The sequence below is a fragment of the Dermacentor albipictus genome, chromosome 3, assembly GCF_038994185.2.
Source record: "Dermacentor albipictus isolate Rhodes 1998 colony chromosome 3, USDA_Dalb.pri_finalv2, whole genome shotgun sequence".
Taxonomy (NCBI): Eukaryota; Metazoa; Arthropoda; class Arachnida; order Ixodida; family Ixodidae; genus Dermacentor; species Dermacentor albipictus.
In genome coordinates this window covers 11,484,340-11,507,689 of record NC_091823.1, presented here as the reverse complement: position 1 = coordinate 11,507,689, position 23,350 = coordinate 11,484,340, and the positions used below count along the sequence as shown (strand labels likewise).

General features: G+C 43.5%; 1 protein-coding gene across 1 annotated transcript in view; it reads right to left on the bottom strand.

Annotated features, from left to right (window-relative positions):
- LOC139057122 (uncharacterized) overlaps positions 1 to 23,350 on the bottom strand; it is a 50,055-nt gene that overhangs the window by 5,759 nt on the left and 20,946 nt on the right. The window contains exons 11-17 of the mRNA XM_070534896.1: positions 21,224 to 21,450; positions 19,467 to 19,591; positions 19,226 to 19,332; positions 15,239 to 15,540; positions 7,645 to 7,757; positions 5,922 to 6,180; positions 497 to 687 (exon numbers count right to left, since the gene is read on the bottom strand). Coding sequence (XP_070390997.1) covers positions 497 to 687; positions 5,922 to 6,180; positions 7,645 to 7,757; positions 15,239 to 15,540; positions 19,226 to 19,332; positions 19,467 to 19,591; positions 21,224 to 21,450 — 1,324 coding nt within the window. The remainder of the gene's footprint in view (positions 1 to 496; positions 688 to 5,921; positions 6,181 to 7,644; positions 7,758 to 15,238; positions 15,541 to 19,225; positions 19,333 to 19,466; positions 19,592 to 21,223; positions 21,451 to 23,350) is intronic.

Below are 23,350 nucleotides of genomic sequence, written 5' to 3'. Positions count from 1 at the left end.
GAGACGTCCGTCATTGCTAAACCGGCAGCAGCAGCAGACGAAGACGGCGACTTTATCACGCAAGTGCGAATTTCTTAATGTTTGCCATGATGAGAAGAAATTAATATCAACATTTTAATGTTACCATTCCCCTTACTCGCTTGCCGCTTATGCATACCTAGTACATTAAACGGAACGCGAGTGCATTCTGCTATTCCAGAGAGTTGCTATTCGAGTAAACGCGTAGTGTCACCACGTGAACATTTCTATTAATATTTCGCGGCCTCTGCGCTCTTGTATCTATGTGCAAGCCTTGAATGCAGCGCTGTGTACAGCGCTGTATGTGCAGCACATCTCTCGTGTCCTTGTCTTTTTTTACGCTGTGTCCGTTGTCCATTGAATATAAGGTTACGCAAACCATCAATATCGAGCGCCTGGAGTTACAGCACTAATTCTACGTTCAAACGCAGGATTAGTGCTGTCAAGTAGCTATTCCGAAGATAAAATTTCTACTCACCCAGACTGAAAGGCATGAACGCCGGAGGCCTCTCCTTCAGTTTCGTGCCGTCAGTGCTGAGGAATCGCGTGGGATCGTACTTGGACGGGTTGAGCCAGCATTCAGGATCATTATGGACGGCCCATAGGTTTGGCACAATTAAGGTGCCAGCGGGAATGTGATACCCTCCAATGACAGTGTCCCGACCTGCGCTGCAGTTAAAGGAAATCACGAAGTGCAATAAGCTTCAGAAGAATCGCATGGAAGAGAAGCACGGGCTGATTTCACGAAGCTTTTCTCTCGTAAGTGATCATTTACTTTGGCTTGCGGCCTTCACTCATAATATATATTGAGCACTGCGATTGCTTGGAATTTGCCCTTACAAAGAATTCTAGCGTACGAACGTTTCGTGAGTACGGAGCAACATCTTCAGCTCATCTACTGCAGGTATATAGTGGGTCTAGTTACTTTCAATGAGAGATGTGTGAATGTATACCCATGCCACAGTTATTGCGTAAGTTTTAGCGTGCATTCCCAAAACAGAGTGCGCGATATCACAGCGCGTAGCACTGCTTTATGATCTTGCTTGACTTCTCAAGCGAGCAGGGTTATATTGTATACCTCGTGGAATAGCATGATGTCCGCTACCCTTTTCCACGTAGTCAAACAATGGAGCAAGAAAAGGCAATTGTCATCATCATAATCATCATTGTTAACCTATTTTATGTACTCTGCGATACAAAAACTTTTCTCAAAGATGGCCAGTTACCCCTGTCTTGCGTCAGCTGACACGATCCTATGTCTACAGATTTCCTAACTTCATCCCCTAATTTTAGGCCGTACAGGGTTGCGCTTCCCATCCCTTAGCACCCGTTCTTTACCTATAGACCCTTTTCATAGCGATCCCGTGGGTTCCGCCATGTTTAATCACGTGATCAAACATGCTTGCCTCAGCTGCCTCCGTGTTTACAAGGGATATACATGACGCCAGTGCCGCTCTATTTCGGCGGATATTGTAGAGGTGACTGTGTGGACGAAAACGAAGCTTTCGCCACAGCTTCAGAGGGCATGCAAATGCTTTCATTACGCCTTCGCCAAACGGCGCGAGCAGTGTTTACGGTGCTGATACAAGAAGTGGGCCTAAAAATGTATATTACAAGCTGTCCAGACGTTCCACTTGTGAATTTGGCTAATACGATGAAGTAGCGGATTGTCATGTTTCTGACTTGGTATAATTCATTAGTGCGGTCGCTATCCGATTGTTTTTTTTTTCTTCCTGTAATCTCTCGCGGGTGTGCTCAGCTGCGATAGATAAGTTCTTGCTGCGCACAAGGCTTGGAACGTAGATGCTGTGAGTTTTGTAATTGTTTGTAGCAAAGATAGATTATCGCTAGTCACTCGTCTACTCTATATGGACTGTAGCGAAATGTTCAGCCTCGAACATTCGTGTGCTTATTTTGTTGAAGCGCAAGCTAAACAAGGTCAACAAAAAGGCACATCGGACACACACACATCTCCTTGTTCAGCTTGCGCTGCAACAAAATAAGATATGCTGTACCAACAATAATAATATTTGGGGTTTTACGTGCCAAAATCACTTTCTGATTATGAGGCACGCCGTAGTGGAGGACTGCAGAAATTTTGACCACTTGGGGTTCTTCAACGTGCACCTAAATCTAAGCACACGGGTGTTTTCGCATTTCGCCCCCATCGAAATGCGGCCGCCGTGGCCGGGATTCGATCCCGCGACCTCGTGCTCAGCAGTCCAACACCATAGCCACTGAGCAACCACGGCGGGTGCTGTACCAACAAGCCCTTATAGCTATCCTAATCGAATTGTTGCGCTGTCAGTGTAGTCGCCGTCACCCATGCTTCGAGAGCATCGATTCAAGTGTGCGCCCATTCACTTATTCCTGATATGTTGGCGATAGATTGGGCGAAAGTTTTCGTCGGAGTTGGGGTGGATCTGTGTAAATAACGTGCGAAAAACTTCTTATGCAGGAAGCGGCGCTATTGTCTTTGTTACTGCGTAACGAGTGGTATTCACTCTTGCCGACGTTCCGCCTTTAAAGTCATTTTTTTTTAATTCAGTGACACGCCGTTGGTGGATAAGTGAATTTGTTTATCCTCGGGCAAAGTCGTGTATCTCGAAAGGCCGGCAACACAGGCAGTACAGCGGTCCATGAACTTGGTGCCACAGATTCATTTAATTTCTTGATATGACACGCAGTCACTGTTTTTGCAGCCAGCTACTGCACACATCTTCCCTCTACCATTCTACATTCTGCAGCATAAATAGAGCACAAAGTGTTAGCGAACATCCACTTCCTTTTCCGACGGCTTATAGCACAGAAGCAGGGCACGCATTCAAATCATATTGTATTCGTTGGCTTTCGCTAAGGCAATGTGCACCCCGCTGCCGAAAGCGCCATCTCGTTGCTCCTGAGCAACGTGTTCCGTGAAAAGAATCTATAATAGACCACTTGTTATCTGGCCTACGCGTTACATAGCTTGCTTAACTTCATTTCGTCCTCTGAAAATTGGCTACATTATCTGCTGTTTCCCTTTGCTCTCTAATAAGACCACTTCCTTCCTGTCTCTTAGCGTTAGATAAATCAGACGAACGTGGCAGGCATTAGGAAGTCATGAGCGGCAGTTTACCGCTTTCCTCGAAAGGAAAATTGCGAAATAATTGCATTCTGCCGGTGCTAACATCTGGCGCAGAAACCAACAAAAAAGCTTAAAACGAAGTTGAAGACTGCTGAGTGAACAATTGAACGAAAAAAAGGCACTGTACAGAATAGTACTTTTGAAAAGTGAAGTGAAGAAATAGAATAGTGACGCTTCGACTTTCCTGCGGAAACCTTGTTCACAATGTATCGTGCTCGTTATCGTACTACGTTTGTATTCGACCAGGGGAGCTTTCGTCAAACTCTTAACTTCAATTGAACGTTAGCAAACATAGGGCGGCTAATAAAAAGAAAAAAAATAATATGACAGCATGTTCACACTTATCTAAATGTGGAAGTTTATTTCATGTGCAATACTGAGCATGAGCAGTGAAAGAAAAAGTTGCTTTTAGGCATCTTGACGAAGCTCTCACTACCTGTATCTTTGACATGGGTCAGCATTAGGTCACGTACCTATTCAATGTACGTACATCAGGTGGCGTGCTACATGCATTCAATTCACTGAAATGGGCAAATGTGCACGCTGTAATCACATATAAGAGAAGTATGAAACAGCTACAATAGATATCTGCTATAATATTTCGCATGATTCATTTCAAGGTACACAAATAAACATATTACTATGCACACGCAAAGAGCTTACAAAGAAAATAGAATGAAGTGTAAAATCAGCCCTTCATATAATACAGCCTAAGTTGGTGGAGTGTGAAATACTCTATATTTAAATTTTGTTCGTAAAAATTATTTAATATTCTAGGAATGATAAAATACATCCTGTCTTCACCGTAATTAGTTCTGATGGGACACATTTCCCAATATTCGAAACGTCTACTGTTATATGTATCTGCGCTTACTGTTTAGGTTACACAGAAAGCGTAAATAATAATATTTTTTTTCGTTTCATTTTGTAGCGCATAAGAGAGCTTAAAATAATAGAGGCGGTCCAAACTAATTAGGCCACACTTCTTAATTAAGGGCCGAGCCGGATGATTGGGAGTGGCATTAGCAATTACTGTTATTATATTGTTTTGAAGTCTTGAGTTTTAATATGTTTGTAGAAGTGGTGGTTCTCCACACGAGTCACACGAGAAAATATTATGCGATGTAAGACATAAATAAAGAGTGATAAACTGAACGCCTACTCTTTGTTGGTAATAGGTCCTGGTATGGTATGGCAAAACTTTATTCTGGTCCTTCGGAACGCACGTCAGCACGTAGCGGGCCGCTCCCACGTCGTGGCGGTAGATGAGTCTTAATGCACGAATTGCCTTGTCAGCGATATAATCAGTATGTGAGCCCCGTGACATATGTTCAGTAAATGCAACACCAATAGTTTTTGATGTTATTAACGACTTCCGTAGGGCTTCCGTTTAATACGAGTGGACGGGGTTGTGCAAAGTGCTTGCTTTTTTGCCTGAAATACAACTTCATGCGTATTGGAAACATTGATTGCTAGCCCATTACACGATGCTCATTCGGTCAGCTTAAGAAGAACCTGGTTTCCTCGTTGGCATAACCTGTGACACTCTTCGTCGGCTATAAACAGGCTCGTGTTGTTGGCATAGATATTATATTTAACATTTCGGTCCACTTTAGCTACATCATTTTTGTATATATTGAAAGAGGTATGGTCCTAAGATATTAACTTGCGGCACTGCAGACGATGGGCATTTATATGCAAATATAGTGTTATCGATAGAAACATATTCCTGGCGGTGGCTAAGGTAAGATTGGAGAATTTGACGAGCTGCACCACGAAGGTTGTAGAATTATAATTTCTGGGTGGAAAGGTTTCCATTAAGCGAATAAAATGCATTTGTGAAGTCTATAAAGATCCCTAATTTATACCTTTTCTACTCAATTTGTTGCAGTATATATTCTTTTTGATTAAGGTGTGCCAGTTACATGGAATAGTTTTTACGAAAGTCAAATTGAGATTCTGTGATTATGTGGGGTTTATCGGTAAAAGGCGCCAACCAAGAATAAAGAGGTTTCTCGAAAGTTTTGGAAAGTACAGGCAGAATTGAAATCGGTCTGTAATTCGCTAGCTCATTTCTGTCCCCCTTATAAAGCAAGGCACTAACTTAGGCCTTCTGCAGTTTACCAGGGAGTATGACATATGAAGTACAAAGGTTGCTTACATGGGCTAGTTGATTAGCAATTACATCTGCGACAAATTTAACGGGGTGCACCGCAATTCCAAGGACATCACAACAACTACTATTTCTTAACTGCATAATTAGTAGGCCATTCTTACAAGCTTCACACCAACAGGCTCACTATACTGTGTCAAAGCACACGCAATATACAAAGGAAACCAGGGCGCACTGATCCCCGCTGGACCGGATTTGTTATTTCTCATGGGCCGTTCTTGCCATCGCAAAACCTCAAATAAGAGAGCAAGGATGAGAAAACCCGTATGCCTCATAATCCCATATCAACTAATCTTACATGAAACATACAGTAACCTATATAAAAACCCGTATGCTCATACATGTCACATGGCATTATAGTTTATGGTATTTGTGGGACATTAGATTTTTTATAGCGTTGTAGCGGTGGTTTTTTATTGCTTTTGTGACGAACTTGTTCTTACAACACTAGTCCGGTCAAAATACATCATTGTTGCCACAAAGATGTCTTGATTTCCGTCTGTTAAATGGGCACCGCAACTATTCGCGTTGGCGGAAGAAGTTTTGTGACGTGGTCAACGCCAGCGGTGCCATACGTTGTACTAAAACTCGGTAATAACTCACGCCCTGTGTATGCTGATGGGGGCCATAGTTCTCCAGCGCAGAGTCTCCAGTATGGAAGCCATCGTGAACGGCATGCTGTACCTGTCTTGCCACTGAGGCGATCTCTTGTGGCCTACGACGTTGTCAATCTCACGCTGCAGTTGTTTCTGGTGGCCATCTGGATCATTGGCAGCAATATATAGGTTCCAGAGTATGGTGCTCCTTACGGTGTTGGTTGACGCACCATACAGGTTGATTGTGGTACCTTCCAAGTAGCGTACTGCAATGAGCAGCAAGCTCACGTCAAGGCAAAGAATACTCTTCTTTGTGGTGCATAGAAGTAAGACAACATATATTTTATAAGTATTGCAGTGTGGGGAGCAAGATAGTTCACTGGACGTCTTCGTGGCTCTGTAACCAAAGTGTACTTTCTAACGAGCATAAAGAGATGTCGGCACACTGACAATAGACATAAGAGTAAATTAGAAGAGTCGACGGGTACTGCTCAACATACTGATATTTCGTTGTTGAATTCATTCAATGAATTAGCAGTATAGTTGACACTCCTTTCCTCAAACGTAAGCAAAGGCAACGAACAAATTGATCGCTCGTATCTCAATACCAAATGAATAGCAAAGGACTCTGTCAATATATTGTGATTCTCGTGCAATGAAGCGACACTGCGCTGGTCACGCAACTGCGCTGATCACGCATGCGCGCGGAGGCTCGTCATTCCAGCCGACTACACGTTTATACGCCAGGAACACGCGAACCAGTCGTTGTAACAGGGAGAGATTCTTGTCCGACCGAGCGTTAGTACCCACTACGTACGCGCTGGGCAACAGCACCCGTCAGAGGTAAGTTCCTGAGCGTTGAGTGCGAGGTATAATAAGAAGGAGTTGATTGTAGGCCACGAAGCCGCTTAGTTTTTGCAAAAATGTGCAGTCAATTAGTTGCGATACATATTTTTACGATACAACATAGGTGTAAGAGAATAATTATTATTATGTGGAATTATTATTATGCTATCACATGAACACATCAGCGTGTATTCTCAGAAGTTTTCAAGATCACGGTCACACGTGTGCATATAAAGGCGAACAGTACATGCATCATGTAGGGTTTATCGCAATGGTCATGTTCAGTGATGACTATAATGGCTATAATACCACCTTTCATTTAATTACTTCCTCGAGAATTTTTCATTAATTTAGAACCTGAAGCAAGAAGAAATGGCGCATACACGTCTGAAGTGGCTTCCCCTTGGCTTCACAATAGTATGACGGAGAAGTCTACGTAGTTATTCACTTTATGTAAAAGTCTACGACACCATGCGAATACTTCGACCAACTCTTGGCGAGATGGCGAACTAAAACTGATTTAGGCACCCCGTGTTCTAGTACACGTCCCTTTTGCTTTGTTGCATTCGATTAGTAAGGGCTCAACATATATATTCTGAAAATGACCGCCTTACCGCAGAGAACTTCAATGCCTAGCAATATTTCTGGCGCTTAAGCAAATCCAAAACAACTAAACAACCATCCTGTTATAGTTACATTGCCTAAACAAATGACAGCTTTACTAACTTGATGATTATCTTGAATACTATAACGAAGACAATATTACCTACAATGACGTGGCCTCTTCGCCATTCTGCTCGTTGCACTGCATTACGCCTCATTTAGAGTAGCCGCGTACCTAGTAAGGTGGCAATGTTATTTGAACCAGGTCTATAGTTACTTACTAGAATAGTGGGATTCGGTGCCTTCATGATCTTGAATCTTCCTCAAGTATCCGTCCAGAAAATCCCGGTCCAAGTGCATTTCCATGTTTCCTTCTCGTTTTTCCACCTCCTCCCTGAGAGACAGAAAGTTTAAAGTCAGCAGATCTCGAACTGAATGAAGTTCATTATTCCCAACCGTGCAGCTTGACCTCTTAGCGGAAACGGCATATGTCCAGTTGTATGCTAGCAGACATGCTAGGAAGTTGAAGTTGAAGTAGAAGTTTATTTTTCACCACCAACAGTACAGTGTGTTTTACACAGAACAGTTGTGGTGTGGAAAGTGGGAAAAAAGCTCCGCTGATGCAGCTTGACTAGCCCCACCTCCCATCTGTAGAAAGCAGCAGAACGACAGCACAGCAAACTTCATACAGTCTTAACGTATGATAGAAAAATAAACAAAAGAAAGAAATAAAACTTGTACGATAATTGTCAAGTAGACATAATTATATGCGCTCTTGGGCGACTACAAGTACATCAATCATTCACGCACAAAAAACCAAAACCAAAGACCAGACAATTGCTGCAGGGTAACGTTACAGTAAGACATACTGTAAGCAGAAAGGAGTGCTTTATTTCGACAGAATTTTTCTAGGCTTGTAGCGGATTATGTGAACATGTTGAATAGCTCTCTTCCTCAAAGGACATGTAAGTGATCTTCTGTAAGCTTGAACATATTGGGTACATGTGGAATGGTGAATTTTAACATTTAGAGTCCGTAATTCGTTCGTGTTCGGGCGATGTGCCCGCGTTCAGAATTTTGGGTGGGACGCAATGAAATGTTCGGCTGTAAATTAGCCAAAAACTCTTAAGTTTAGGCTATTTCTGCGAATTTCAGACCTTAACGACAACGATTGATGTTCATAGGCAGCACTGAATTTTAAAACCTAAAACTTCACAAATAAACGAGATGTATGATCTTTATAGCCAAAATATGCAACAGCCAGCAGTGCACATTGCTGAAGTGTATATAACTGTCTCTTCAATTTTTGAGTTCCAGATGCCCATACCAACTGGCAGTAGCGTAGGTGGGAACTAAAAAGCGCATTAAAAATATGAAGTTTCTGGGGAACCGGCAGGAACGACTGACACCTCCTTGGCATACCTAGGGCTTTTCATAGCTTAATAAGTAATTCTTCAATGTGGGAATCCCACAGCATCTGTTGATGAAAGATAATACCTAAAGTTTTGACAGCCTGTGAAAGTTCAATTTCAAAATTATTTTGTAGAAGTTTATGCGAGTATGTGCAAGCCGTTCCTTTCGCGCGGAAAAGAACGGCCTTCGTTTTATAGCTGTTGATTTGTAGCGAATTACGACAAGATCATTCCGATAATATGTCTAACACTTCATTAGCTGCTTGAATCAACTCATCTACGTTTGTTCCTGTAAAATATAAGCTCGTGTCATCTGCCTAGATAATGTATGTTATTGATCGATTTATGCTTACAATATCATGAATATAAAGGTTAAATAAAAGAGGACCTAATATACTTCGCTCCGGTACACCAAGTTTGATCTTTTGAGTCATAGATATTCCCCTATTTATTGACACACACTGGTACCGGTCGTTAAGATAGCTCTTTATTAAGTCAAGTGTAATGCCTCTGATGCCATAATAGGGCAATTTTTATAACAAAGTTTGGTGATCAATCCTATCAAACGCTTTTGTAAAATCTATGAATACGCCTAGCGTGAGCTCTCTTGCTTCAATGTTGCCGAGTACGACCTCTTTCTGATGTAGAAGTGCTGTCAGTGTCGATAAACCTGACTTGAAACCGTATTGTGCCGCTGTAATCGCTGAATGCGTGTCCAAAAATTTTGAAAGTCTAGTGAAAATAATTTTTTCCAGAGCCTTTGAAGATATTGGCGATATCGAGATTGGCCTGTAGTTACTCATTTCGTTTTTGTCACCCCTTTTGTAAAGTACCGCGACCTTGGCCTTTTTCATACGCTGAGGAAACAGACCTGTGCTTAAAACACGATTGTATGTTTGAGTCAAACAAGGTACTAATAAATCGATGACAAAGTTAACCGGTACCATTTTGTGCCGTCATTGTCTTCGCTTTTGCTTTTCTTAAGTTTCATAAAAACATTAGTTACCTCAGATTGTTCTGTGGGGCAAAAAAATATCGAGGGTGTTATTGGCGTTGGTAAAACAGGTAAAGCATTCCTATCGTGAGTACTGCCGCCTTAAATCTCATTCCATGGTGAGTACTGCAACTAAAGTGGCCATTAAACTTATTGGCCAACGTTTTTCACCCAAATATATGTTTGTCGATTTTAATTTCGTCGTTACGGGGCGCTTGTTTGAGCAAAAATATAATTGTGTTTAAGGTATTCCACATTTCTTTGGTGTCTATGATGCCGTCGAAGATAGTAAAGTAATAATTACACTTGGCTTGCGTTAATATTTTGGCAAGATTGTTTCTGTAAGTCTTAAACATTTTTAGTGCATCTAAATCGCGATTTTTCAAGAACACCTGGTACAGCCTGTTTTTTGTACGTATCATTTTTAAGTGACTTATTGTTATCCAAGGTTTGCGTGCATGTTCTGGCTTTGTAAGGAAAATATCGTTTATAGAGAGAGGTAAAAATTCAACGAAACGCTCATATGCGGTATCAGCCGAAGAGCACGCAAGTACCTCGTTCCAACCAGTCGTGACGAGTTTATCTCGGAACTGAGACAGTGCAACCGTGTTGATGTCCTGATATATTATTTCCGCAGTGATGTCTTTTGCCGTATGATACGTGTCAGTGACTAAATAAAAGGGCGAATGGTCACTAAGGGTTAAATTAATGGTACCAGAAGATAGGCCATCAAGTGATAGGTTGGTAATGAAAAGGTCTATAAGTGTTGCGCTGTTTGCAGTAATACGCGTAGGGGTGGTTATTACATTAGACAAAAAATGAGAATCGAGGATTGCAGATAATTCACTTTGCTTAGTAGATTTTACAACCATATCGATGTTTAAGTCACCTCCTAAAATTAAAGTGTATTGATTTGCATTAACAAACGAAAAAACAGCATCTGGGCATTAGAAAAACTCTAGCAATTAGCATCAGGTGGTCTATACACCACAGCAAACAGAAATTTGTCGCGTTTTAAACAGATAACTTCAATATCGGCTGTGGACCATGAAATATAATCTAGGAAGTCGCAGCTAATACACAAAATTACAAACATGCAAATGCCACCACCCCTTCTCAATTTCCTATTCAAGTAAACATCCCTGTATCCTTCCAAATGTATGGTGTCATGATCAGTGTACTATGTCTCAGTTAGCATTATAACCGAGAAAGAAGACCCAAATTCATGTAAAAACATAGAAAAGTCGTCATATTTTCGATGTGCTGACTGCATATTCAAATGCACAAAAGTTAAAGGCGATTTACATCTTTTCACAATAACGAACATCAGAGTGGTCGGACTGATGCAGGATACACTCATTGATTATTTGCATGGTTCAGAATAAAAGTACATACAGTTTGATTTACACGAAATATTATGTGAACATGACACTGCAATAAATACCTGTATTTATATATAGCAGCATACGGCGAAGTAGGGAACAGAAAAACGAAGGATATGGCTTTACCAACAAACTTCATCAGCAGTGACAGAAAATGAAACCATGATTTTTCCTGACGCATGTCACGATACAAGTAGACATAGAAAGCATCCTGACAAAAGACAACGGGCCAACTACAGAATAGTACTTCGAAAGTTAGAAAATAGAAGATAAAGAAATAAAAAAAGTAGGCAGCAACTTTTGCGAAGAGATCAAATGCATGGCGAGCAACTCATGCCTACATTGCCTTCACTCCCTTTAGACTATCGGACAGTGAACAGCTATGTGTCCCCTTGACACATTTGACCGGCCTGATAAGATGCGGCGTATAGCAAGGGCCGTTCTTCAACGCTTGCAGCGCTGCCATATATAGGTCACTTTGTATACCATGCGCCGCTGCCGCACCTGGGCATGTACAGTGTGCCAGAAATGCACAAAAGAATACCTTTGTTTTAATCTGCAGTATTTTTTGTTGTTGTTGTTGTTGATCTTGAAAGCGCTACATTAGGGTGCATGGCTAATTCGTTCTTTACGGCATACATGTAACCACCCGCGGCTTTCAAGCAGGCGACCCAAGATGTAGGCGGCGCTGATACTTCTTGCTCGCCTATACGCAGTGCCTGGGTAGGAACTGTCCCAGAATCCAAATGAAAAGCGCCCAAATCAAGTGAGAATACTTTGAAATCCGCGACGTCATTATAAAGTATCAGTTCAAGGGTTAGGCCTAAAAATTCAAAACACAAGCGCGAATTCCCGATTTTGAATCACACGAACCACAGCATCATTGCTTTCATAGAATAATTACTAGGAGCAACCTGACTTTGTAAATTCATAATTTTCAACAAAGTGCTGCCTAAAGAATAATTACGGAAACAATATTATTATTATGCGATGGGAGGATTCGAGCACAGGACATCACGCATAGAAGTCCGATATTGAAACCATGCGCCCGATAATGTAAAACTATTCTAATCTCTTTTTATTCCAATCTCCTGAGACCAAACTTACGTACCGACCCACGTAAGCATTGCGCGGTAACCCACAGCGTTGTTTTAAAAGCACTATCAAACGCACTCCTCGTTTATAGGCGGTTCACTTTTTTTTTTGCTTTCAAAGCGAATACTACTGCCTAGATTGAGCAGACTTTCTTTCAAATTGGCTGACAAGAGGCGAGAAGCACACTGAAGTGGGGAGGGTTCCAATGGAGCCGAGCCAGCACAGTGAAAGAATATAACCAGACGAAGAGGGTAGTGCCGGAGTCTGCGATTGGTCCGCTTCTCCCTTACTTAGCTTGTTTGGCTGGTCGAAAATCACGGCGGCGTGTAGCGGAATGTTAAAAATGCCGTCAGAACGGATCCTCAGCCAGGAATAGTTGCCAGAGCGATGTCGTATACGTTCCGAAAGAGCTCGATAACGTTATACTGCCACGTAAAAATTTCTATTACATGAAAATAAATCCATGCTCCCCGGCAGCTCCTAGTGGCCGGTGCCAGAGCGATTGGCGGGCAGCCATATTTTATTCCTTTCAGAACAGGGCAGACTCCAGCCATTCAGTAAAAGAAATCAATTTCGTTCGCCATGTTAATGCGTTTTTAACGCGTGCATGTCACTTTGACGAAGTGAGTTTTCGCGCTTTTGTGACATCGCGTGACAGTCAGTCAAAGTGGGCGCAGCCCGAAAACTTTTCGCCAGTAGCAGAGGGCAAATGGCGATAAAGGCGACGAACCAGAAATAATTATTTTTATTTCGGTTTGTTCTAAACACGCCTAATCAGTGTGCACGCATCATATCAGAACATATCAGTTCTCGGGGTTTTCAGGACGTTGCGTGACAGACAGGTGAAGTGGGGTGGCCCCGAAAACTTCTTGACCAATCGTGGAGAGGAAAAAGTTTGAAATGGTATAACTTTACATTATAGCGCCCGTGCTACGCTTTGTTCTCCTTCGCAACAATGCGCACAGACGTACAAAGCAGATCACTTGCTACTAAACAATGTGAACGCATTCTCTGGCTAGACTGTACCTACTTAAGATGTCTTGAAAGAGGCCAGCACTGATACCAAACCGTCAAGCTCCTGAACGCCATGGACGCATGCATCGACAAGCGGCGTAGAATGCACTTACAGCAGCAGTAGTATCAACTTCATTTATTCTTTTTAAAGGTAAAGGGGCAGAGGGGTAGAGGGAGGGAGGGGTCTACTTGACGTAGTCCTTTACCACCCTCTAAGCGCACCCCAGGATGGCCTTCTGAACGTCGAGCCTGGAGCTGCGCAAGGCGGACCCCCACTGCTTCTCACTAGTTATGAAATTAGTAAGGGAGTAATGGGTGATGAGGGCATCGCCACATAATGTGGTTGAGATTTGCCTTGGCTGCTGAGCAGAAACGGCAGGGAGGTGCGGTGTGGAGAGGGGGGTGAATGTCGTGAAGAAGGTGAGGGTAGATAAAGGTGCGATTCGTAGCTGTTGCCACAGCATATCGTGTTTGTGCGCAGATTTACACGCCAACGAAGGAAATGGCAGACGACCAACTGTATAATGTGCGCTGATGTCGTGAAATCTAAGAAGGCGATCACGCGCGGAAAGCGGCGTCTCGAAGGGAACGATTTGCGACTCGGCTAATGCCTGCACCGGGTCCGTTAATCCTCGGGCACTGGTGTGAGCCATATCGTTGCGGGGGAGACCCGCCTGTGCTGGGGTCGAAATGAGGCCTATGTCTTGTATGGGCGGGTGAGAAAGAATTAGGGGAAAAGGCTGGCCGTGAAACCCTGCCCACTCCGAACTTGCGGATGGCTGGTTTTGAGTCTCTGACAATGACGAAGAAATTTGGAATAGCTTAAGCCAGTGCTATGTCCGCTACCTCCGCCTCCTCCGGAGAGTAAGCATGGACAGAGGCGGCCGTAGATAACTGGCCCTGCGAATTGATTACTGAGAGGGGATATGTCGAACCAGTGCTATTTTCGGCGGCGTCGACAAAGAGCACGTCGGTTGAATTGGAAAATTTTCTTTGTAGGGCCTTGGTCCTTTTCCTCCTATGTAGGATGGGATGTATAGGGTACATATTTTTAGAAGGTGGTGGTATATGTATATTTGCATGTATGTGGCATGGAATGGTGTGTTTGCGGTGAGCGAGAGAAGGTGAGGAAAGGCACAAGGAGTTAAGATTGTGTCGTTATAGGTTTCTCGCGGGCAAGCCAGCGCGTTTCGATTTGGCTGCCTAAGAGGCTGAACCGCAGCAATTAGTAGCGATTGTGCGTGTTCGCTGCGTTCTTGATTTAGAAAAGTGTAACTTTTGCTGAAAGTTAGGAAAACAAAGGCAGATAAAGCGCAATAAAAGAAGCCATAAGAAAGTATCAGTCCATAAGCACGAAGATCAGACAAATCCATCTACTACCCATCATTCCCATGGTGGCTCAACGATTGCAGAGCCAGAGTTTCCTCTTTAATTACTGTAGGAAACTGTGTGAAAGTTTTAGTATGACGGGACGGATTTGAATGTATTTTCACTTGCTATGGCCGCTTTTGTTTTTGTTTCTGGGAAGGTTCTCGAAGTTCACTAGGTACCGTGCTGGGTACTTTCAGGATAAAACGTAACCCTTCTTTATCGACAAACTGTTAACTATAGGGCCGATACCCACCGTGGTGGCGTATTGACTTTGGGGTTTGGGTGCTAAGCCCGAGGGCGTCGGCTCTAATCCCGACCGCGGCTGCCTCATTTCTATGGGGACGAAATGCAAAAACGCAAGTGAATGGTGCATTGGGTGCACGTTAAAGAACTCCAGATGGTAAAAATAAATCTGGAGTCCCCTGCTACGGGATGCCTTTTGGCATCTGAAACCCAGAATTTAATTTCGCTAGGGCCGAGCACACGCTGTCCAATGCTCATAATATAAGGAGGAGCTAGAGTATGAACTTTAAGCCTGTCGTTCTTGTTGCTTCTTTTGTAGCTTACCGAAGCTCCGCACGTTGTAAGACTTGCCTTACGGACTCACCTCACTAGCTGAGCGAATTCTTTAAAGAGGTTATTCGTGATGTACGTTCTCGTGTTCGGAATGTACGCAGTGATGAACCGAATTGCTGGCAGGAAATCCACGAGCGATAGGAAGCTTGAGTGGCGCAGAAAGCTGGTGAGAAGTTTCTCGATGAAGCGACCTTCGGGATCTTTCCGGTTATACCGCCTCCCGAACACCAGCGCCGAGATGTTGTTGGCCACGCTGGCCGCGACCGTCTGTCCCACCAACGTCGGTCGACCGTTCTTTGTCAACAGGTAGTCGATGAAGTCCTGCACCTCTTCCTGAATACATGAGACAGGAATAAGAAGAAAGTTCAGCTTCAGGCCAAGTCATATTTCATTATTCGATGCATACACCGCATCTATAAGAGCGCATGGCCTCCGATCCGAAGCGGCCGCTTATCTTCCCGACATCAAGCGTACCGCAATCAGCTTTACAGATGCTAGCGGCAACTAGAATGGTTGTTTGAGTTTTCTTCACTCGACTGTAGGCATGGTTCGGCATTTGTATAGTTCTTCCGGTTGCAAACTCTAGTAGCTCTCAAACCTTTCCTATAGTTGCCTGTTGGCGGCGCCATAAGCCACCGATATGGTTGTTTATGGTGACAGGCATTATTCTCGACCGCTATACATATGTATAATACGTGAATAGCACGAACACTGTAGGGGAATATTATCGGTGCCCTGTTTTATAGGTAGTTTGAATATCAATCAATCAATCAATCAATCAATCAATCAATCAATCAATCAATCAATCAACAATTTATATAATGTGCCCAAGAACGTCACTGAGGTCTGAGTGCTGGTGCACAGAAAGCAAGAACAAGAAAGCTGGAAAAACAACTAACAACGAAATAATGAGACTGTTCAATATCTATCATTTCTGTTTTTAGAAGATTGTCATATTTTCGGCAACCTTTGCAAAAAAAGTTTAAGAGCCTAAATCCAGGATCTGCTTCCAACTCTGGAAGAGTTTATTTTGTGTAATCACATGAAAAATCATTTTAGTGAAGGCTGAGCGAAATGATTTCTAAATTGATGTATATGTGACGCGAGCAGGAGGTTGCGAACGGAGACAAACATGGTTGACCGAACACTGTCTTTATTCTTCGTCTACCTCTTTCTCCACTACTGCACCGTACCATACTATTGTGCTGTTCGTCACACGCTTGCCCCTCCCGCCGAGAGAGTCGTAGATACAAGGGCGGATGTTATCGTCATAATGTCCTCGCATATGGACGATGTCAGTCTGGCAGTCCGGTTACGTCCAGCAGTGCTCAGGTGTCTAAGGCTGGCTGTTGCCCTCCGGCGACATATGCATGCCCCGATGAAGGAAATTTTCGATGCATGGGAGCCGTGGGAACTCAGGTGTCGTTGCGACTTGGAGACACGTGGTGTCTCCTGCTCGGTCCTTCGGTGGACTGGGTCATTATGACGACATACACCTGGAAAATGTCTGTTGTCTTTTTTGTACTTGTGCACAGAGTTGTCGCAGGAATCCTTTGCTTGGGAGCAGTCTTGATAGGTGGTGCTGAAGGTGTGTTCGGCAACGTTTCTTTCTTGCAAAATGTCATATTCGTTGCATTCGTCTCGGGCTTCGTTGCCTTGCGCAATGACGTTTTCCTTGTTGCATCTGTGCTTTCGGCGACGCTCTCCGTCGTCGTCCGTGTCGAAGTTGTCTTCTCGGTCGCTGAAGTTGTTGCTGAAGTTGTGGACGTTTATCCTTGTGATGTTGCGACAGTTGTTGAGGTATCATATCTATCGGAATATGCTTGTGATTACTGGTGCTAATTGACGTAGGGATGAATGAGTAGTGCGTACACTGCCCCTTTTGGTGAGATTTGTCTGGTGGCGAGTACAGTGTGGCAGCCTTCTCAGAAGGCTTTTCCGAGGCTGCCGCAGCGACGTGATGAATGGGGGTTTCAGGAATTCCGCAGTGCGTGATGCTGCTCTGCGTGCGTGACGATTCTGCACTGGTAGCGTCTTGTTGAAGTGTAGTACGCAGATGGCTTGAGAGTCGCGAAGCAGCTAGATCTCTAGATGTATATGACTCCAAATTGTCTTCGCCTTGAAAGGTATGCGCCTTGGTGCTGGCACTTGTATTCTGATTTCGTCCTGGCAGTAAGGAAGTTGACTTCGTTTCATCGGCATAAGTAACAGCTGCGCTTGAGATGGGGCGTTGTTTGGCAGCCGTTGAAGTGTTACGTAACGAGAAACCTGGTGGCGGGCCGCGCGTACGAAACGACGGTTTGAGGGCGTCCCTCTTCTCGGAAGGATAACTACATGGGAACGTTGTCGACGATTTGGTCATACGGGACTTTGGTTGGAATTTATTATGATTGCTACGTGAAGACTGGGGGTGGCTGCGGCAACCCAAATATAATGTTTCCAGCTGTTGGATAATGGGAGAGTCTGGAGCGTACACTTTAAATCTACCGGTCATCTCTTCCTTGATTTTCTCCCACGATTCATCGTTATCAAATATATGCGTTAGGTAGAAGCGAAATGTCTCACCGGTGACATAGTCATTGAGGTTGGTGACCATGCCCTATTCCAACCATGATGCAGCGGATGCGTGGCGCTAAAGGAGGCGAAACAAGTCTTCCACGGGCTCATCGTCCGCTGGTATACGGTATACTTGGGTATGTCCAAGGCGTTAGGTGATGCGGTCATGATGCTGGTTGGTGTCGGTGGTGAAGATGTCCGCTCCTGGCTTACACCATAGTGTTCAGTACTTGCATCATGATGTGAGGTCGATAACGTGGCTGTCAGGTCTTTATCCTGCCGACTTGTGTGACGCGAGCAGGCGGTTGCGGACGGACAAAAACTTGGTCACCAGAACACTACCTTTATTATTCGTCTACCTCTTTCTCCACTATTGCACCGTGCCGTCATATTGTGCGGTTCGTCACATATATTTGTAAGATATTCAGAAGTTTAAAGCTCCTTCTTAATGCAAAAAAGGGTAAGGCGTGCAGACACGGACACAAGACAAGAGAAGTGGACAACACGACCATCCACTTCTCTTGGGTCCGGGTCTGCAAGCCCTACCTTTTTTTGCATTATAAATCCTTGTCAACTAGCTCAGCTTTCTGTCTTTCTAAGCTCCTTCTTACAGCGTTATGCGAGCTTTGAGTGTGTGCTTAATGCGTAGACGTATTAGCATCTTTCACGATCGGGCCTAGAGCGGATCTTTATGTATAGAACGCTGCTATAAATAATTCTCCGCTTTCATTCCTTAATATTTTTTTAGTATTTCATTTGCAAAGGTAACAAATTTCGCGTTGTCTGTCCCGCAGGCATTCACTTGAAGTATTAACACCGGACATGTCACTGACGTAGCAAGGCGGAGGGGGACATGCCTACCATATGACACTATGTCCTGTTTAATCCTGCTGGCCGTAATTGCGGCAGCGCTATTTGAAAATACCGAAATAAATTGCCCAAGAAGCCGAAGATGATATAAAGTTAAATATACTCGGCTATATGTGCAGTGTGCCGAGGGGTTATTAGGGATGGTATCTTGGCTCAGCCTTGCATGCCTCAGACCTGATTGCTGTAAAAAAAAACTCCTCACAGTACATGGAATGTTTCCTTATGAATACATCTGAAAACAGCACTAAAAATTTTCAGTATGGTTTAGGTAAATAAGAGAGAAATGCATTTGCTCTACGTCGCACCTCTGTGAGGTCTCGGATTCATTACTTAAACTGTGTTCACCGCATCGCAACGTACTTTTCAGGAGCTCACTCGCCACCCATCCTGCCTCTTCGAGAAGCGAAGTGCAACTGACTATGGTCAGGGGCAGACCAACCCAATTAAAACCGAAAACGCAGTTCTGTATCTTTTTGCCTTTTGTTTTGTGGCGAGCACTGTTTGTTCTCCAAATCTGTTCCTACCAAATTCCTTAACTAGTCTAACTATGATTAAGGCAGTTTATTTGGTATGTCGATACATAGTTTCTTACTCGGATATGTTCCTCCATAGATTTCTTCGCAAATCCAAGGTTCCTCAGTACATGAAAGGTATACCTTCTGTTCACTTGCCATGGTTCTCCGTTCATAGTTAAAATACCTGTGAAAAACAACCAGCCATAAAGTTAGTACTTTCTATAAAATCGGCCAGGAATAATCTGAGGTCTGCAGCGCTGCACAACAAAGAAAAAACATAGAAGCGCGTAAATGCAACTGTAGATAGTGCTAGTTAACCTCTGACTCCCAGGTAACGAAAGATGAAATCGTCGGGCCTGTAGAGCACGTCGGGATTTGCCAGTCCTTCTCGGATTGACGCCAGGTCGTTTAGCACTACCACATCCTTGGACCCAAGGCGAAGCCTGCAAATGTTGTGTTTTTAGACTGTTTTACAACATTCCGAACTGTAGGAAGAAACAATGACTACGTCTTGCTTGCTTTCCTTTTTAGGGACAGATGTTAGGACACACAGAGGCCGTTACTTGTGCCGTTCGGATAAACGACCACAGTGCGAGAACAGACACATCCACAGGATTCAATTAGAAGGTGAAGAAGAGGAAATCGCTGTGTTGTTGATTAGCTTTTCTTTCAACTCCTGAATTACTGCATACCCATACTTACAAATATGCTTATGGTAGTTTGCATATGTGCAATTTTATACCGTAACTATATATAACTTGCACGTGACCTCACAGACGCATCTTTCCACCACGACGGTTCTCCAAGATGGCACTTGCGCTAGCCATCAATAATGTGCGTCTATGAGATGTGCTGGGAGCTGAGCTCGAACGCTATGCCAACTCTTAAAGCCGATGTTTTAAGGTGGCACCTACGCTTAATGAACGCAATTTCGCTCTGCCGCTGGCGTTCTACGCCTCGTCCTCCTCCACATGCTCCGGATCTGTATTTTTTCCTCTTTGCTCGCTCCGCGGTGCAGGTTTATTCAAGTTTTCTGCGCGATCACGCACTTTCGAAAAGACTTCGGCCATCCGGCATACTTATTAGGGTCACCTCATGAGACCTTGCTGTGGTGCATCTTATATGGTAACTCGTAAATAATTGCAGAGAAAGGAACCATTGCGCTTGTCACCTCTGAGAGGCTAGTGCAAAGTGCTTATGAAATTGGACATTGCGTTTAAGAATCGGCGTAGCTACGTTCAGCACCTAAAGGGCCCGTAAATCAAGGGACACTGCGACTCGGAAGTACCTATGATTCCGTTCTCATTGACTGGTTATTTGGCGAGCCACGCGCTGAAATCTGGAGTCACTATAGCCGGTAAGACATCATGTATACCAGGATTATAAGCATTTCGAGTCGTTTTACCCGTTGCCTTCATAAAGCACTCACACAAAATGACGCAGAGAGCTCACAACACAGATAGATTCCTGCAGCTGCGTTTTTCTCCCTGTTTTTATTTTATTGACATGTTAGAGACGCGTTGGCGCAGAATATGCTGCGTTGGCTGCTACTTGATTCAATAACAGTTCTAGTGGATTGCACATATGCTGCAGTACATGCTCATACACAACTCTGATACCCTTGTACATGTAACGTACACATATAAAATGTTATATACATATATATATATATATATATATATATATATATATATATATATATATATATATATATATATATATATATATATATATATATATCTGTATGTATATGATATATATAAAGAGTAACGTTAACTTTCATGATCTAGGTATATAACGTACATATTATTTACTGCGTATTCATATACCATGCACTACACCGATTGACAGTCTACTTTTTACGCGAAAAACGATTCGGTGCCATTGGTTCAGAGGGAATCTCAATATCAGACATGAGAAACATCGCATAGAAAGTAGATGATGGCTTCACCGTCATTATAGTTAAAAGTTCTAAAATGTCGCAATGCGTTTCGCTAAGACGTTCTGTAAACTCTGTGGGTGCAGCGATGTGCTAATGGAGTACTACTCCTTACGCCGGATTAGGAAACACTTACCCAACAATCGGTCCATGCACTTTGCTGAGCTCATGGAAAATGACGTGAAACGGCTTCCGCATGAATGGAATGTAGCCGAGTATAGGTACACCCTTTGGGCCTGGAGGCAGACGCTTGCGATCATCTCGTTGACGTCCCGCTGTGAGTCGCACGATGAACAGTATACTCACGAGTATAGGCGCCAGCCACAATGCCGAGACCAGCCAGGTTGTTTCCCAAGTGAAGATCTGAAGGTATAAAATTTATTAACAGGGCTGAAGGCAAAATGCAGGATGTAGAAGAGGAGGAAGTAGGTTCGACTGTTCAGCAAGCGTTCAACGTCACCGGAACAGAGAGCCTGTATAATCCTCAAAGGGGACCTGATAGAAAGTATTCGTATCGGAAGAGAGACGGAATGAAATGAAAAGTCAACACGACCATGGGGACCATAGAAAATCTGCAGCGAAATACGCATCGTGGGCGCTGGGGATAGCAACCAAAATTGATAGGCAAGTTTGGGAGGTGGAACAGTTCAGAAGGGGAAGGCTAACGGAAACCAGTAATGCCCCCTCCAAGGTCTGGTCACTGTCCACTTACATAACCTATGCAGGGAAACGGAAATAGGCAGAAATTCGCGCTAAGCTCGATGGCCTCTAGACGCAGGACACTGGCATGCATCAATACAGCATAAAAACGAAAGGAATGCGGACATAAAATAGTCACAGTATTATCTTGTTCGAGACCAACAAACTCAGGCTGATAGAGATACAAGATGATGATAGTGTGTTCGAGAACAATGCGCCCCAGAAGAATTACACTCGTCGCAAGCAAGGTAAAATATACTGTAAAAGCGCGAAATGTTCGTGCATATTCACCTTTTTGCCACAGTTGTGAAGGACGTGCTACACCGCACTTTAACGGCGTAAGGGTTGACCGGTCTGTTATGAAAGCTGTTATGCAACCGGCTTACTTGTCCCATGACACTTTCAGCGTGGAATAGAAAAGCACATGGTTTGCATTTCTGGCAATACCAACTACATTAAAGAAAGCTACACATACAAATCAAGCCCACTTGAAGGCTCGGTCAAACGAGCGCACCGTAAGCGTTAGGCGCGTTCCAAACGTACTCCCTGGTTACAACCTGGGTTACAACCTGGGTTACAACCTAAGTTAGAGTCCTGGTTACAACCATATTTACTTTGATTTATTTATCTGCCCTCCGGCCATATGACATTATAGGGAGGAGGGGTAGCCCGAAACGTCGTAATGAATATAAACAGAATACGGTGAGTGTCGTGGCGCAATTTCTTCGTCTAATAACGACACTCACCGTATTCTGTTTATATTTATTACGACGTTTTGGGCTACCACTCCTCGCTATAATGCAATGTTAGCTAAAATGTCGAGAACATGTTTATTGTTACACCGATTTCTGCGGAAGGCGGTTCCAATTCAGGGTCAGGCACGGAATAAAAGACTGGGAAAAGGCACTTAGCTAGGGTTGCATGATTCAATTCCCACTTAGGAGTGATGATCGACGTGGTGTGACATATTTGGTGGACGAGTAATTAAGGCATCATGGAGAGAGGTGTGATGGTATAGCTTATAATATAAGCATAGCCGAGAGACCTTACGCCGACATAACTAGTGTGGAAGGGATAAGATAGCTTTTATGGAATTTAAGCTAAGGCTTCTTTTATAGTTAGAATAAAACGAACCGAATTGTCTTGGAGTAGCTCTAGTGGTGTAATGATTTTTTCTTAGCTGGAGTCCCAAACTGTTATGCGGATTCCAGTTTAGACCGAACTATAATAATCTTTTATGCAGCATTACCGTAAGAGAAGATGGCGTTTTGAAAAAGTTACGGCGTATGAAGCCAAACGTGCGGTTACTGTTACTAATTATATAATCTGTATGCAGTGCTCTAGTTCGGAGTAATGTAAGTGGCTTGAAGTTTCTACAAATTCTGAGTCCAAAAGTGTTCTGGTAAGGCATGTTATTTTAATTGATTATTTCTTATTCACTCGTGTGTACCGTAACGCTATATAACGCCATTAGCTAGGTATTGCACTATTCAGATATTGGATATAAATCAGTTTCAAGAGCAGAATAATCAGTCTATCTTTGAATTTCTCGAATTATAACGCA